Source organism: Balaenoptera borealis (genome assembly GCF_965194805.1).
Source record: "Balaenoptera borealis genome assembly, chromosome: 16".
Classification (NCBI taxonomy): domain Eukaryota; kingdom Metazoa; phylum Chordata; class Mammalia; order Artiodactyla; family Balaenopteridae; genus Balaenoptera; species Balaenoptera borealis.
This window is the reverse complement of record NC_138872.1, coordinates 46,314,751-46,332,578: the sequence shown is the minus strand read 5'-3', so window position 1 is coordinate 46,332,578 and position 17,828 is coordinate 46,314,751. Positions and strand designations below refer to the sequence as shown.

Below are 17,828 nucleotides of genomic sequence, written 5' to 3'. Positions count from 1 at the left end.
CAATTTCACATTTATTAGGGATCCTGTGTGGAAGCTTTTATTAGTACCATGCAGAGTGTGTTCTGTGATGACATCATGCAACCAGAGTCACGGAATTAAGTGTTTATGTTAAAAAGAGGCGTGTTTCCAGGGTGACCACAGTGATTCTGGGACATGTGAAGTACAGAGCTAGACAGGGGTCCAAATGAAATTTTACTGTATTTCTTTTGACCTTTGCTATATTAGCTAATTTTGTATAATAAGACACTAAAATATAATACTTCTGGGAACATTTTAACCAATTTTCACTGACCTAAGTTTTGTGCAGTATCTGAATAGTTATGGACTACAAGTTTAACAAAGTCATCATCAGGAAAAGTGGCCAAAATGTTGGTTTTACTTTCGGTAGATTGCTTTCTCGTAACTCATTGAAAATCGTATAGTGTATTTTAAGTTTCTCTATAGAAGTAAACTGCACAGGTGGTTTGCTGTCTTGTAAGAATTTCTGGTTTTACCTCCTCTGATTTAGATTTTCTGGTGGTGTACAGTCTTTATAGTGATCCAGAAGTTATTCTGGGCCTAGACTAGGGATCTTGGCCCTGTTTCCTGTGGATTGTGTGGCAATGAGCTTCCTGAGTTTCCATTCAGGTTCTGAATATCTAATGACCACCGAGAAACCTCCTCAGCATTGTTCTCAGTTTGACCGCTACTAATTTGGTTTTTAAGAGATAAAAGGGGGACTTAATGCAGATTGACTAGGGATGCCACCTTTCTTTCAGTTCAGAATGGAATTCTGCTTGGAAGAGATGGTGGTGAAGGCCTCGCGCGTGTGCTGATCGTTGGGCCAGGGGCTGGGGTGGCTCCCCTGGGGTGGTTTGTCCATCTCGGAGGCTTTCTTTGGGCCAGTACCTCGACTGTGTTGCTTCCAGAGCAGCAGCAGCTCGGTGTTTCATGCTGGAACCCTTGTGAGCAGCCAGGTGCCTTACTTGTTCCAGATTCTCTTTTGCAGGGGGTTTTAAAGCACAATTCTACTTTTCTTTCTTCTTTTCTCCCCCCACCCCGCCCCCAAGTAAACCCAGATTGCATTTTTTTGGTTGGTAACCAGAGATAAGCTTTCATTTCTTCTTTCCTTTAAGAAAGTAATTTCGAAAAGCATGTTTCTAGTTTGTGTTTCCATTAAAATGTGAGCCTGAATACATTATGGTAAGCCTTGTTGTCCTTGGGCCTTGGGAGTCTGGAGGAGGTTGCTGTCCTCAGGCGGAGACCTCATTAGACAACTCCTGGAACAGCTGCTTTAATTAGGTCACACTCAGACCCTGCCGGAAGGTGGCCGAGATGGCTGAGACTGGGGACTGGAATGGTGGTTGGTTGACACCAACCTGCCGACTGTGCTGGGGGTGCCCTTCTTCCCATTTTCACGGAGGACCAGCAGCCACTGAACTATTCCTTGTAATTCGTTCTGTGTTCCCAGCTTAGCTTCTGTTAGGGGAAGAGGTTTGACTCTCAGAAACAATAGGGAAGTGGGCAGTCCCTTTATGAACATGTCTTCTGACCTGTTGGAGAGATTGTGTACTGTCTGCTTCATGTTAGCACAGCTAGGCAAGTCAGCGTTCTTTCCAGTTCACACGTTTCGGGGGCAAGTTTTAGGATTTCTATTAAAGTTACTATTCGTTCAGTTTGTATTTACGGATAAAACCAAAATACTATCGTTTTGCACAGCGTTTAAAATATAAATGTAAAATATATGTATACCTTTACATACGTATGTACACAGATAGTGAGGGAGAGAGAAACGTGAGTTTAATGACCAAGGCTTCTAAAACTATGTTTTGTTATCAAAGGAGAAATAATTTAACAGAGAGATTTACTGACGCTGTTGGTTTCATATCTTTTTACATTTCCAGGGTGTGTAATTATGCTAGTTATTTAATTTATATTCAGTCTCAACTTTTTTCAAGAATTTTTAATTGCAATATATGTGGGTAGCTGAATAGTGACTACTTTTCAAAAAAAAAAAAAAATCTGTTCAACCCTTTCCTGTTTATCTTCCAGATATGAGGCCCCAGGATTCCTGGCGAGGTCCTCCTCCCCTTTTCCAGCAGCAAAGATTTGACAGGTAATATTAAAGCAAATATGACTTTTCAGTAACTTTTCACATCAGCATTTGAAGTTTGGGCTTTCTCTGTGGTATGAAATATACTTTCTTCCCTCTAAATAGTTTCTCTTGTGCCCTTTCTTTAGGAAAATAGATGGTTAACACGTTGAAGTAAAAGATTCATGCCTGTATACTTTCCTGCTTTTCTTGGTTCTTGGCCTTTATTTTATTGATGCTTTTGAGGTGCCCTGAAAAATGCAACACAGAGAGCTTAAAATTGTATTAGGTTTTGGTCAGGCTAAACAAATTTCTTTTTAGAAGTGTTGTGCAGCTTAATGAGGCATAACTAATGGGGTTCCACTTTTATCATTTCTGTGCCGGCAGCGCAGCGTCAGTACAGACCAACCATTGATTCTTGCTGCAAACCTCTTGAAGTCCTAATCAGCTTCTTTGGTACAACTTTTTCAGGGCTGACAGGCCTATTGTAGTGCAGTGTCACTGTAGGTCAGTAGTTATTAGTTGCCACTGAAAACAGTTTCTTTAACTACTTAAGACTGAACTGAATTAAATGCAGAAGGGACTCAGAAGAGGATTATGGGATCTGCAGTCTAATAAGTACCACGGACGAGGAAGAATGTGACATGGTTTAATAACAAGGGATGTTTGACATGTGTTCTTTCATTGATAAGTTGTGCTCTCCGAAGTCAGGTGGTCTCTGCATGACAAGGCAGCCAGGCGTGTTATGAATAATTATATTAACATCTGAAGAATAATTTTTTAAGGGCAGCTTTAAAGTCTGTCGTCTCATGCTGGTCTTGCCAGCACCAGTAAATGCTAAGACGAGTTTAAGCCCCCTCATAGCACGGCTTCCTTCTTTGCCTTCCCAGTTCTGATCTGTTTTGTTTGCCTCTCCTCTGCCGTTTTAGCAGTCTGAGCTGTTCACATCTGAAATGAATGAAGTGTTGTTATTTGAACAGGGTTATAACCTCTACCCCCTTTAAGAAAGGTCTTTGTTTAGAGACTCCAAAACCTCATTTCATTATTTTCTTCAAGAAGATAAAAGAAATTATGTTATTCAATTGTTTATTAATAGTATCAGCTACTTAGTGCAAGCTGCATTTTAATTTAAAATAACTGCTACTGCCTGTGTTTATGTTTTGTTTTCAGTATAAGTGCTCAAGGCACACGGTATGTACCACTTCAGCATCCTCAGAGTAGCACCATTGTCAAACAGATTAAATGAGTGAGGGGTAAATTTTTTCTAAATTACATATTATCACATTCACACTGACCTCATTTTAATAACTGTCTTTCTCCATTACATTTGTCAAGTTTGATTTTAAGATTTGGTTTCTCCACTTTGTTGCTTGCTTTTTTCCCATATTATTAATAATCACCAGTATTATCATCTGCTTATGAAGTGCCAGCACTGTGCTAACATGCTTTTAGAAACATGAATTCACATATTCCTCTTAGCGACCCTTTGAAGTGGATGTTGTTATTTTTACAGATGAGGAAACTGAGGCACACAGTTCAGTAGCTTGTCTGAGGTCTCTCTTCCTCACCATCCTTTACTAAGAAACTTTTCACTCAAGCGAAACTCATCAGAAAACTGACTCTAAGCATCATATTCCATAATGCCACGGGGACTTCATAGAAGAAAAGGAGCCCCTTCCACTTCCAACGCACCCTTTCTTCAGTCCTAAAGCTTTCCTTCCCTCTACACATTGTTTCCCTAAGATTATCACCTTGTGTCCTGACATCCATCGTTTATTTTTTGTTCTGCCCTAGCCAAGTTGGTATCTTCTGGACTGACTCTGCGAACCCAACAGATCTGGGACATATTTTGTGGATGTTTTTGGTTTAGTTTTAGTCAGAAACTAAAATCATGCTGTAAAGCAGAAGTTACGTGTGAGCGTAATAGAATTCTTTCTTATGTCTTAAATCGTGGTCATTTAAGAAACACACCATTTATTCATAAAGAAAACAAAGTTTGAATTCAGCCTCCTGAACTTCTCTATTAGCCAGCCTCTTAGCAAATACAGTACATCACTCGTTTCTATAGCACGTGTCAGTCTAACCTTTCTGACCTTACAAGACATAGAGGAGAAAATACAAACTCATAGTCACTTTGACTTTGCTGAGATGTCACAACTGGTAAGTAGAATTCTTCCTAGAACCAGGTTTTACTGATCATTAGTTCAGTACTTTTCCACTGCACAGTTTTGAGTGTTTGGTTGAAAACCCTATTAGAGAAGAAAATTTTGAGTGTACTTTTTTTTTTTAAATAAACTACACTGTTTCTTGAATTAATTCCTACTTTGAAATGGTATATATAATTCATATATTCATTTCACTTAAAAATACACTGGGCGCATCCCTGCCCCCACCCACCTTCTTCTCCCCACACAGAGACAACCTAGCGATCGTTGTGTTGATGGCGAGTGAGGTCCAGCTTGTGCCTCCTCCTCACCTGAGTTTCTGCCCTGTTGTCTGTCTCTTTGCCAGCGGAGCATTCTCTTTGCTGGCCGTATCCAAGGTGGCCATTTAGTTTTTAACTTAAATGGGTGCTAAGCTCAGTCGCAGAAAATTTTTAAAAGCTGATTTGCCGCATATATATATACACACACACACACACACACACACACACACACACACACACACACACACACACACACACACACACACACACACACACACATATAAATTAAAGATATCCCAGTGGTAGTATGTAGTTATGTCACGTTACCAGCTACTTTCCAGAGCAGTAATTTAGAAACTTAAGAATATTGTTGCCATCCATGATGCCAAATGCCTCAAATAAGTTGCCTCAATCGATGGCTACTGATTTTAAAAAGTTAAAATGTGTCAGCCTCAGCGCTTCCATCCCAGATTTAAAATGTATTTTCCAGGGTAAATTTCAGTTTGTAAGTATTTGCAAACTAATATAATTAATATAATTAGTACCGTGTAGAAAAATGATAAACTTGTGTAAAATAAAGGCCTTTCTGCCACTAACAAGCAAAAAAGAGTAGTACATGTCCCTCTTACTTGCTCTTTCCATTTAATTTTAATTATTTTTATAAATATTATTTTTGTCAAAAACATTTCAAGTAATCATTTCAAGAAAAAAAGGAGAACTTTGTGCTTTTAAATTGTGGCTTTGTTCCTAACCTATTTTTAAATCATAAAATAATGTAAAATTGCATTTATAATGTATTTTATCCATACCAGCAGATTTTCCTGAAACTCAGTTGAGTGAGTTTTAGCATTATAAAACTGGAAAGAAAAAATGATCACAGTTAATACAATGTGTGAGTTGCACTTAATGCAAGTGGGTTTTGCATGCCCAGTTCTGATGAGCCTCCTTGGTCACAGCACAAACCTTAACCCCTCAGTCCTGCAGAGAGTGGAAGAGACCATATGTTCTCTACATATGGAGCTGTTCTTGCTAAATAGATGAGGCCTTCTCACTAAAATATATTTGTATTAATGAATCCAAAAAATAATTAAAAGCCCTGAATATATGCATATTCTTTCTGAGGTACAGATTTTTCATTTTATTTTGACTCACAGCAAATTATATTATTAGAGTCCTTGTTTCACCACGAACTGTGAAGAATAGCATTGGCCTTTCTAGAGTTCTTAAAAGAGCTGTTCTTAGAGCCATCACACAAAAATAATTATCTAAAAAAAAGGCAAGCTCCAAGTGAAGGGAGGAGAGTGGGGGGTAGAGAGGATGGATTCAAGCTTGAATAGCTGTGAGAAGAATGCATTACCCAGTGAGCCCAGCTTCGGGCTTTTCCCCCTAAGACCTAGGAAGTGAAATTCATATGCTGATTGGTTATAGCTAATACCAGCTAGGCAGTGCTTTAGCAAATTTAAAGTTTGCTTATAATTCCTCCCAACATCTGTAATGGCCCAAAGCTTCTAATGCTAAAATATACTGGAGAATTTCGCTACTGTTTATTCTTTGTAGTGACTGTTCTATAAAATGGAAGTTGAGGAAAATGCTTCAAGAAAGTTATGTCATACATGGTGATTGCTTTTAGAGGGTAAATCTTTGCTACATTGTTTATGTGACAGTTTTAAATTGTTATGATTTAATACATCATACCTGTTGTTTTGTATCTGCAAAGTTAAAATAGGCACTTGAAGACAATTAAAACATTTCTTTTGACCATAATCTGGGCCAGCAAACTGGGTTATAATAGCTGTTGAATCTGTGTTCCCATGTAAACTGTACACCAAATGCCAGTCAGCCCATGCCAATTAGTGCTCATGTTGCTAGGTCACCGTGGTCAATTGAAAGCTGCATCAATAGAACTTGAAAAGGTTTCCTCCTGATCAGACCTTCTGACATATTGAGCAGAATAATGGATGGGAAAAAACAGCCAAGTCCCCTACCCTAGATTCAAAATACTCAGCAGTAAGAATTCATTTGCAATGTGCAATTAACTAGAAAGAATGGACTCCAAGAACCAGCCTGGACATTTTTAAAAATAAAGCCTCATTCTCCTGTCTTGTACATGTTTACTCTTTGGATAGCATCTTAAAATGTAGCCAACTTGGTGATCTTGGGTCCAAAACTTTAACTGACTAAAAAGGAAACTTGACAGTTGAAGGTGAACAAAATTTTTTTTAAGTCAGACCTTTCTGATTCAGTTGAGTTTAAACATCCTTTTAAATAAATGCTGATACTTCCTGAAACATGTTAAACTACACTCGCTGTGAGGGACATAAAGGCCACTCTGATACTACATATCCCCTATGACAAAGCCAGGCAAACTGGATTGTCCTCAGATTTGGAGATGATGATACCTGCCAGATTTTAGCCTTCTGACTTTTAATGCAGACATGATGCTTTTCCACAGAGGCGTTGGGGCCGAACCTCTGCTGCCATGGAACCGGATGCTCCAAACCCCAAACGCAGCCTTCCAGCCAAACCAGTACCAGATGCTCACCGGGCCGGGCGGGTATGCACCCAGACGTGACGATCGCGGCGGGAGACAGGTGATGCAGCGGGGGCTGTGGCGTGGAAAGCTTACTGCTCACTTTGAATGGAACTGTGCCTCTTGGGACTCCATGGTTTAGTTTGGTTTTGGTTTTGGTTTTCTGAAACATCTGTGGATAAGTTACTGATAGAGTAGCTCAGTTGAACTTGGATCCCTCATTAAAAATGTATACGGGGTGAGTATCTGCCTCACTAAGTAGGTTATCCTTTGATGATGCTGAAGAATTTTCAGACCAAAAGCCCCTTTAATCACAGCAATCTGATATTTAGCACAAATATGGTCCATCACCAAAACATGTTGTTTATCCTTAGGGTATTGCTTTTTAGTTTCAAAGAAACTAGATCTCTCAAAATGTAATGTTCTAGAAGCTGAAAGTAATATTTCACCTTTTCAGCTGTTATCTTTATTCCTCTTGGGAGTTTTCGGTCTTGATTTATCTGTTCTCTACATGGAAAGAAATCTTTCCTATCTAATTTCCCACTTTTTTTTTTTAACTAAATTTAAACAGCTATACATTGAGTATAATAATTCCTAGACAGATTCAGTAAATGTAAGCTTTATTTCCTTCTCTTTATAGCATCCACTTTTAGCAGCATTTAAGCCTGAGGTCTGTTTGCCTCAGTCTCTTTGTCCCCCAGCCATTGGACACCCTGGCCAGTATTTACATGCTCTTTAATCAGACGCTTGCCAGAGAACAGGATCTGAATGCAGTGATTCAGAGTGTGTGCTATTCCTGGAGTTGGCACCTGTGGTGATGTGAAGTGGTTTTTAAATTGCTTACCTGGTGTCGCCTACAGCCTTTTGCAGTGCTTCGAATATTAATTTTCTAACTCAGGTTCTTGCCATGTGTCCCTTTGTTCTGATACCTGAGAAAAATCTTCTGCCAGCTAAGAAAAATCTTTTTTTTCCACACTTTTTTGGTGTATTCTTACAAGTCTCAGTTCACTTTACAAGAAAGTAATCATCTTGTCTTTTGAGAGAATTTTGTTACAGTTCTTTAGAATCAATTTGTAGAATATGACTTTGCATACTCTCAGCCCGAGATCTCTACAGATGCTATCGGTAGGTGCAGTAGATTGAGACTGTTTATGCTTCTAGTGTCGAGGGGACACTGGGCAACCTAAATGATGAATATTTTTGAAAGGAAGGCACACTTGCAACTAGAAGAAGCTCTGGAGGAAGTTTAGTCTAGTCACCTCATTTTCCAAGTCAGGAGTCGAAAGCTTAACCCTCCTGCCGCTGGGTTGGGCAGCAGAGCTGGGGACGCCTGTGACCTCTGACCCCAGTTCAGCGCCTCCCCTGCCTCCTTTAGGGGAGCGCGTCCCTTTAAAGGAGCTTTCCGCTGTTACACGAGGTAAAATTCTTACTCACTTAGGAGATGCAAACCAGTTGTACATTATAATTCTTTTAGGACCTTTTGGAAATACATTTCTTTCTTAGTCTTTTTTCTGTGGAGATGTTTTTTTTTAAATCAGAATTTTGAAGCGCTATTAAATTGTAGAAGTTTATTGTTAAAAGCAGTAAAATTATGACTTCATTATATTTTTAGTGGAGTTTATATGACTAAACAAGTCCTTAGCCTACATTATGACCTTGAAGGACTACACATATTCATGTTATAATTTAAACTAGTGAAGCGCTCTGAGTGGCAACATGGGGAAGGGGGTCCATTTCAGAATCCTCCGTAGGAAGGGAATTGTGATGGGAGACACATCACATTTACCTTCAGGTTGTACAGAAATGTTATTTGCAAGCATATTAGGAACTGTTATGAATACTGCCAGTAATTGATTATGTAATAACCTAATGTGGTACACTATTATTTATAGCTAAACAAACAAAAAACCCTAAAATTAATAGTTCATTAGGCCTCAGCTGATGCAGCAAGCTCCTGCCTTTGTTAAGCAAAACGACTTTCCTAGTATAATATGTGTGAAGATGATGTGGGCACCTTACCACAGTGTGACCTGAATTAGGAGCTGGGGAGGGGGTGGTAGGGAGAATTGAGAATGACAAGTGTTTTACGCCAGACACTTAACTATCCTTCATTTGTGTGCATTTTAAGGAATTTCTCAAGCGCTTGTTAAGACTTGTTTGGTTAGTTGTCAGTGATAGCATTTATGCTGATGTCCCACTTTGCATGCAGCTTTCTATAAAGCTGCAGACCAAAAGCACCCGTTTATGGAGATCTTCCATGTGATATACCTGTAAGACATATTCACCTTCTTTATGGTGTGTTTTTCCATAGAGAAGTAAGGTTAGTTTCTTTGCAGGAGTGTTAATCCAGAAGATGAACTCTTTCTTTTGCTTTTTTTTCAGGGATATCCCAGAGAAGGAAGGAAATACCCTTTGCCACCACCTTCAGGAAGATACAGTTGGAATTAGGCTTTTGTAAAGCTTTCTGAAATCCTTTCATCATTCTACAGTTTTATGCTATTTGTGGAAAGATTTCTTTCTCAAGTAGTAGTTTTTAATAAAACTACAGTACTTTGTGTATTTCTTTTAACTGTGTATATTTCTACTGATCCGATCTCACTGTTTTATGTTGCTTTCCAAAGATGTGTGTTGCATAATACAGTGGATCTGAATTTATTATTGCTTGTAAAACACATTTGATGGAACAGGAATACTGGTTTTTCATTATGGTCAAAAATCAAACCAGCTGTGGATTTCAAAACACAGTGTATTCTAGATCATCTAAGATCCATGCTGATTTTTAATGCACAATTAGCTGTGAACTCTTGAGCTGGAACTCTCAGCCAACTAGAGTGTATATTGTTCAGTATTTCTTTGGGAACATTTCATTAATGTACTTGTCATATGGAAATTTCTGGACTTTAGTAAAAAAAAAAAAAAAACTTAAAACTCTGGTCTCTTGTTTTTCTTTTACAGTATTTAAACTTTGAAAATCTTGGCCAAGCATGTGTGTTTTTTTGTTGTTGTTTTTTTGTTTTTTAATCAATATATCAGAAAACTATTTCTACAATTAGATGTCGAAAGAAAATCAATGAAGAAGTAGATTTTAAGAGGATATGGTCAGCAAGACAACCCAACCGACCCATGTATGTGTCTGCTACTGATTTGGCGAATTACAAAATCTTCATGAGAATAAATTATTTACATTTTACAAATTTCATGTAGATTTGTACTGCAGTTTTAAGGACTGGTTTTAAATCTCTAAGAAAAGTTGAAAAATTCTGGGGCGTGGTGATAAGTGAAATAGGTGAGAGGGATTGAGGTACAAACTTCCAGTTACAAAATAAACGAGTCATGGGATGGAATGTACAACATGGGGAATATAATCAATAATATTATTTTTGTGTGGTGACAGATGGTAACTAGACTTATTGTGGTGATCATTTCGTAATGTATAGAAATATCGAATCATTATATGCACCTGGAAGTAACACAGTGGTGTAGGTCAGTTGTACTTAAGTTGAAAAAACACTACACAGAACCCAATGGGAGGGCAGAAAGAAAGAAAGAAGAAAGAAAACTTAAAAAGTTTAATTCCTAGCTAAATTGCCTATGCTCCTTGGCAAGTTTTTGCATTATTTCACAATAGATTCCAATTTGTACTTATTTTTTTCTTGCTACTAAGCACACTATAATTCCTTACATTTACGCTTGCAGTTCACGTGCAGCACTTCCATATGCATTTTCATTGCCACAACAAACCCAGACACACGTATGAAGACTTGCTGCCGTGTTTCCAAACCTTTCCATTCTAGCCTCAGATTGTAAAGTAAGGTTTCTCTCTGACTTTCTGACCTAGGACATTTTTGCTTTAGTATTCTACAAAGGCACACTTGTTAATCTTAAATCTATTCAGAAAAAGTCCCACCTTAACCTTGGATAAGGAAGGTATTTTGAAGCTATTGAGTTCATTGCTGATGATGGGTGAATAGAGCAGGGTCCTTTATTGTTGAGATAAAGAGTCTCTCCGCTGGAAATTAACACAACCATTATATATTACTTCACGATACATTAAAGTGGGAATAATACCTTCTGTTAGATTTCTCTATCTTCCAAATACTGAAAATGTATAGCGCCTAAATCCGTATTGCATATTCCAAAGGAACCCATATACATGTCTGTCTGAGTGTACAGAGCTTCATAAGTACCCCATACCCACACTTCTGCAGAACCTATATTTTCTCAGATCTTTAATTTTGGCCTAGTTTTTAATTTTGTTTTAAGCTATCATGAGCGTGTCTAAAATAATTGTTTCTGATTTGGCTTTTTCACCATTACATGTAACGGATGAAAACAAGTTTGAAAATTAATGTTTAAAGTGTTCTGAAGACACCTAAGCAAAAAGCCTGACGGAAAAATTAAGCTGGCTAGAGTCCCACTGGCGAGCGGGTGGTGAGACCTCGCTTCCTTCCCTCTCCTTACTCTGCATCTCTTTCTAACTTGTCCCCACGTTTGAATCTCCCAGAAAAATGCCCTGCTATTTCAACAAGTAAACGCTTTTTAGAACTTTAAATGGCATGTTTAAAGCTATAACTATCCCCTCCATATTCGGATGTAAAGTCAACGGGTCAATTATATGTAATTAACTCCATTGTACTATGTTTACGTAGGGCCAAGTTTTTTCAGGGTCTCATTAAAGATTTTTAAGAATCTTAGAACCTGGAAACAGCCCGACTTCATCGCGGCGCTAAGAGCCCGTGGTGAGCAGCTGTCTTCCCCGTAGGGTCCAGTGAGGCAAAGCCTTAGAGCCCATGGCCATCCATCCGGAAGCGCTGTCCGGCCGCCGTGCAGCGTCGGGGAGGCAGGCGGGGAAATCACCGGCAGGCAGAGCCCGAGCCAGGGCCGGCCGGGCGGGCTCGGGGGGCGCTCGGCGGGAGCGGGGACGCCCGCGGCCCCGAGGCTCGGGGGGCCCGGCATCCTGGCCCGGATCCCCGGCCGGCCCCCGCGCCGCAGCTTCTCCGCCAGCCCAGCGTCGTCTCAGCTCTCCGCATAGGTGCGAACACCGGGACCTGGAAGAAAAGAGCGGAAAGGGTCTTCTCCCGAGGCTGCTGTTTTAAGTTCCAAGCCTGAACGTAAGCGAATTCCGCTTTGCTTCGAAATTAGAATGTAAACATTCTCCGAAGTCACCTGGACGCCCGGTTCGCAGGCGGCTTGCGGCCCCGGCCGCATCCCGCTCATCGGCGCCGCTTCCCGCCCCCAGGGCGGCCTGGAGCCGACCCACCGGACGCGTGCCCGCGAGCGACGGCTCTGCTACTTCTAACCGGGAAAAAAGTCAAACTAATGAACTAGCAAACGCCCCACTCGGGGTGAAGTGAATGCCTGCGTTGCTTGTTGTCTGACACCGTATACATGCACGAGGGCCAAAGAGGAACATGCTTTAATGTGTGTGTGAAATGGGAATGGAGCTATTCACTACTCCAAAATAGCTTGCACAACTTAGACTTGGGCAAATTCGTGGTTAAACTTTTATTAGAAATCACTTAAGCAACTACTGAAATAAGAGGTTACATGGAATTTAGAAACTGAAGTAAAAGGCATTTCATTCAACTGCAGGTAAACATTCTAAAGCAAAGACAAATGAAACCAAAACACCTCTTTCAGAAGCTTCCATTTAAGCTTACCTCCAGGCTTAAAAATAATGACATAAAAGTGATCTTAAAATCACAAAGTTATCTTAATACTTACTGGAGAGAGCAAATTCCTGACTTCAAGTCTTCTTTGAATCTTGTCTAGATGCTCACCAATTCTCACTAGCAGCAAAAGTCTATTTATTTAATTCATTTTTAATAAAATGTATCCTAGTGCCCTGTCTTATTGTATTTGGGCATGGCAAGTAGCAGTATTTTTAAAAACTGGACTTGAGTAATTAACATACAGGGTTTTATCCACACGTTAGTGTTATATTAAACAGTTGGGCAGTATCATTCATGCTTTGAACTACATCTGAAATTTATACTGCCACTACACAGTGCATTATCTGATGCACAAATTCATAGCTAAAAATCCAATCAATGGGTCTTTATGTGACTATGGTTCACCAATTTATTCTAAAAGTTTATAAATCATCAGTATTCAATGCAGCTAACAAAGCAAGTCTTTGGAAGGTGCTTGCAGTTAGTGAACAGGATTGCGTCTCTGATTTGCTTTAAATTGAAAGTAAACAGTCGATAGCAGTATGGAGTTTGAACACAACATCTGTGTTGATAAAAGTCTGATTGACTTACTTGTTCCGACCATTAGGTTTTAGTTCTAAGCAAAGCCTTAAATAGAAGACAATTGGGTTACACACACCATCCCCCCTTCCATATACAAAACACCCTTCCTGTATCCTTCAACATTGCGCTCATACACACATACACACAAACACCCCGCTTCAATTTACATCCCAACACAGATTTCAGAAAAGTACCTGCAATCCCTGCCGTTCCTCTCTGCAACTTTGATTCTGGATTTTGGTTTCTGTGCCTCAATTGGAAAAGATACGTTAGAATGCTGTAAACCTCCAAAACATTTAGGAAAGTGTCGCATCTGCAGTTAGCATTTCTGAAACCGAGTTTTACTGTGGCCTCTGCTAAAGTTTGGAGGGGCTTTGTTCCACTTAGACCCTGCGCCAGCCCTCCCTCTTGGTCGTGAAGACACTTATCCTCCTCTTCAGTTAATGAGTTTCACCTAGTCTGGCCGTTTGTGTTTTTATAAAAGATCTGCAAAGCACTAACTGCAAAAGAAGAAAAAAGCTCTTGTTTTGCAATAATCAGAATGTGGAATTCTATAATAAAAACATTTTCTATTTTAATGTTTCAAAATCAAACCTTGTCCTACTTTCAGGATGTGCACACATAAACTCAGTAAGTTTCTGGGTGTAGAATGTTAAGCCCTCTGCAGCAATTACTTCTGGCTTGGGTCCTTTACTATTTAGAAGAACATTGAAAGGGAAAAGATATGCCTGTACCGAATACACTTTCAGAAGATATTGTATAAAGAAGGCTGTTTCTTCTTAATGGTCTTTTTGATAGAGAGTTCACTTAGTCTAAGGGATTTTTTGTTCCAGAAATTAGCAAGGAAAAAACTGTCCATGAAGATTTATTTTCTTTAAATATGTTACTTGGAGCCCTTAGTCCATAAGCTATTCTTGCTTTTGTTAAGTATTGGGCTGTAAAAAAAAAAAAAAAAAAAAAAAAAAATGACAAACCATGTGAACTTTTAGAACATGTTTTCTAGAAGTAAAATTTCAGAATTTGAAGGAATCCGATCAATATAAACAAGCATTTTGAAATGTGGCACATCAGTAATAGTTATGCTAGCTTGGCTAATATTTTGAAAGTCAATTTTATTAGTATGCAAAAACCCAAATTGGGAAAATTTCCTGCAGGTGTATTGCACCATTGTCATACTATTTTTTCTGCTTAAATTATTTCTTTTTATGTAAAATGTTTTAAAAATCAGTTATCATTTTACAAAAATGCATTCACAGCCCCTTGATAAAGGCTGATCCCCTTGCTTCTTTAGTGGTTTTTTTTTCTCTCTTTGTGGAATGAACTGGAGTTTTAAATTACTATTATTATTATTTATTATATAAAATACATTAAGAGAAAGTGCAACTTTTAAAACACCTTCTTAAAGAATGCACTTTGCACATTCAGAAAAACACCCAAACAATGAAGTTAAATAAAATGTTTCACTTCAAACTATAATTCTAAAACTTCAAATGTAGAAGAGCTTTAAGGTCTCTGGTAGATGTTTTGGTCATTTATAAATCACGTTTTATCCATGTTACGTCTTTAATTTTTCTTCATTTCATAAGCTCATGTTCTTCAGCTTTCTTTTAGTATTTTTACTCCGCTACCAGTTCTTTAAATCATGAGTCAACTGAGCTGTGTTGTCACATCATGCCAACTAGTGTTAAAAAAAAAAACCTATACAACTTAGTGAAAAATAAATAACCATTTGACTCTTACCAAAAAAAAAAAGTACTTAAGGTTCTTTTAAGTTATATTTAAATATCCTTTTGAAACACAGGAAATATAAAGCATCATATTAAAGAGTAAATACATTACTTGTACAAGAAAACACCAACAAAATCGGTGTGTAACCCCTATTAAGTTCTAAATATGAGAAAATTATAAATATTTTAGTTACTTATTCTTTACATACTGATTACAATTCAGTAAATCACCTTATTCTCTTCTTGACATGCTTTCAAACAGGTTAATTAATTGATGTCTATCTTAGCAATTTTGCTTACTTGTTCTAGTGTTTTATCACGGTATTCAAATTAAGATAAGCAAATATCTTAGAAAGAGTAAATAACATGTCTACAGAAAGACAGGGTGTCATTTATTTTATCCATTCATTGGGGAGACCAGTTTCCATATAAAAAGTAGCTTACAACCCTTCTTTCTTTTGATGAACTGCGTATTAGGGAGAAAATCCTCTTTTAGGGTAATTTACAAACACTCATTGCCAAATAATGATCAAAACATTTAAAAAACAGCATTAAATTTAAAAAGCTGTATCAATTCGTATAAGCAATATTTTGATTAAGTTTATTCCATTTCTGTAAATGGCAATAACTCCTCTGCAATAATGTTGCTATGTGCATGATCCACCTTGAGCTACAATTCAATTTACTTTCCATCAAACATTAATGAAATTGCACTTAAGGGGAGGGGGATTCGAAAATTAATCTCCCAAGTTAAGTTCCACTCCAAGAAGAATTCATTGCTAAAGCTGGGTTGGTTTTTAGAGCAACAAACACCAACGAAGTCTCCAATGTTTAAAACTCTTGAGAGCTTTGGTTAGGAACGTGGTGGATGTGGACTCGGCCGGCTTTTCATATAATTTAGGAACCTCTGGAAGGAGGAAATGACCACCTCAAAGCCCCCCTGGCGCGATGCTCGTGATTCGATCCTGGGGCTGTCGCGTCCCCACCCCCAGTAGAGAGGTTCCGCGCCCGTCCGCCTCCACGACCCGTCCGGCCGTTTGCGAGCTCCGCGTCCGCCGTCGGTCCAAGCAGACCCTCAGGCGTCAGGAGGGACCCCGCCCGGCCCGCGTCGTCACCACGTCCTGCCATAGAGCAGGTTGGCGCCCAGCGCGCCGCCGCCGTAGTCCCCCGCCGCCGCGTCCAGGGCCGCCAGGCCTCCCCCCGGGCCGTGCAGCGCGGGCGGGCTGGGCGACAGCTCCTCCAGCTCGGGCGCGGGCGTCGGCGCGGGCAGTTGCGGGCCGGCCTGGCCGGGCGTCGGCGTGGCCGCGCCGTTCTGGCAGGGCTTGCCGTCCTTGACCAGCACGGGCACGGCCACGCGGCGCGGGGACGGCGGTGGCGGGCCCAGGCCGACCTCCTGCTGCAGTTGCTGCGCCGCCTTGTCCTTGGCCTGCCGCTTCATCTTGTAGCGGTGGTTCTGGAACCAGATCTTGACCTGCGTGGGCGTCAGGTGGATCATGCTGGCCAGGTGCTCGCGCTCGGGCGCCGACAAGTACTTCTGCTGCTTGAAGCGCCGCTCCAGCTCGTAGACCTGCGCCTGCGAGAATAGCACGCGGCGCTTCCTCCGCGGCGCCGCCGCCGCCGCATGCAGGGGCGCCAGAGACTTGGCGGCGTCCGCGATGCCCGGCAGCGACCCCATGCCGGCCACGTTCACTCCCGCTGACGGCCCCATGAACCTGGAGACTGGGGAGGGGCCCAAGGGGAATGCCGGTCAGCCGCCGCCCAGCTCTCTTCACACCGCGGCGGCCGCGACGCCGGCGTGGCCCCTGCGGGTCCCAGGACGCCCCGCGCGCCCAGGGGCCCAGCACCCCCCGCGCGCGCACGGTCCCAGGACGCCCCGCGCGCCCCCGGCCGGGTCCCAGCGCCGCCCGCACGCTCAGGGTCCCAGGACACCCCGCGCGCCCCGGGCCCGGTCCCAGCGCCCCCCGCGCCTCGGACTGTGGCGGGAAAAGCCCGCGCGGTCCGCTGCCCTCCGTCCCGCGCTCCTGGCCCCGCTCACTTGACGAGTAGCGCGGGTCCGGGTTGGCGCCGTACCAGCCGGTGGCTGCGGCGGCCGCGCCGCCCCGCATGCCGTCCGTGTAGGCGGGCAGCTCGCCCATGTTGCCCAGGCCGCCGTTGCAGTAGCCGCCCATGGCGCCGTGCGGGAACTGCGGGACGCCGGGCGGCATGTGGTAGGTAGCGGCCGCCGCCGCCGCCGCCGCCGCTGCCGCCGCCGCCGCCGCGTTGTGGCCCGCCATGGCGTGCGGGGGCTGCATGCCCGCCACGGCCGCCGCTTGCGAGGAGGGCCCGGTCGGCGGCGCGCGGTAGGCGGCGGCCGCGGCCCCCAGAGGCGCCCCCAGGCCGGGCGGCGCACCGTCCATGGCGCCGCCGAACTTCTTGTAGGTCTCCTCGGTGGGGCTCAGGATGTCGGACACGGAGAAGGGCGTCGTGTGCTTGGGGCTCAACGACATGGCTCGGCGGACGGCCAGGTAGGAGGGCCCGGGGCGGGCGCGGGCGGGACGCGGCGGCCGCGGGTCGCCGCCACCTGGGCCGGGGCGGCAGCGCCTGTGACCAGGAGTCGGCGGCGCGGCGAGCCCCCGGAGCTGCGGGATCTGGGGTTTATTTTAGTCCGGCGCCAGGTTTACGACAGACTCGGGGGGCGGAGCAACATCGCAACGAGCAAACAATGGTCATTGACATCTTTTTCTCTCGGCCCCCCACCTCCCCATAGTGGAGGCAAAAAGGTAAAGGGGGCAGTTGGGTGTTTCTTGAAAAGATCACCCCCCTTTGCTTTCTCCATGCTTCC

The 17,828-nt window shown here is 42.3% G+C and overlaps 2 protein-coding genes across 2 annotated transcripts in view; one reads left to right on the top strand and one right to left on the bottom strand.

Annotated features, from left to right (window-relative positions):
• Positions 1-10,193, top strand: part of XRN2 (5'-3' exoribonuclease 2) — a 77,903-nt gene extending 67,710 nt beyond the window's left edge. Inside the window, exons 28-30 of the mRNA XM_082360541.1 lie at positions 2,032-2,095; positions 6,949-7,087; positions 9,409-10,193. Coding sequence (XP_082216667.1) covers positions 2,032-2,095; positions 6,949-7,087; positions 9,409-9,474 — 269 coding nt within the window. The 3' untranslated portion in view covers positions 9,475-10,193. The remainder of the gene's footprint in view (positions 1-2,031; positions 2,096-6,948; positions 7,088-9,408) is intronic.
• Positions 10,194-16,118: 5,925 nt separating this feature from the next.
• NKX2-4 (NK2 homeobox 4) lies at positions 16,119-17,493 on the bottom strand (the record flags this gene model as incomplete). Its single annotated transcript, XM_082361691.1, has 2 exons — positions 16,119-16,726; positions 17,043-17,493. 2 exons carry the CDS (start codon positions 17,491-17,493, stop codon positions 16,119-16,121), a joined length of 1,059 nt encoding a protein of 352 aa, XP_082217817.1.
• Positions 17,494-17,828: the final 335 nt, after the last annotated feature.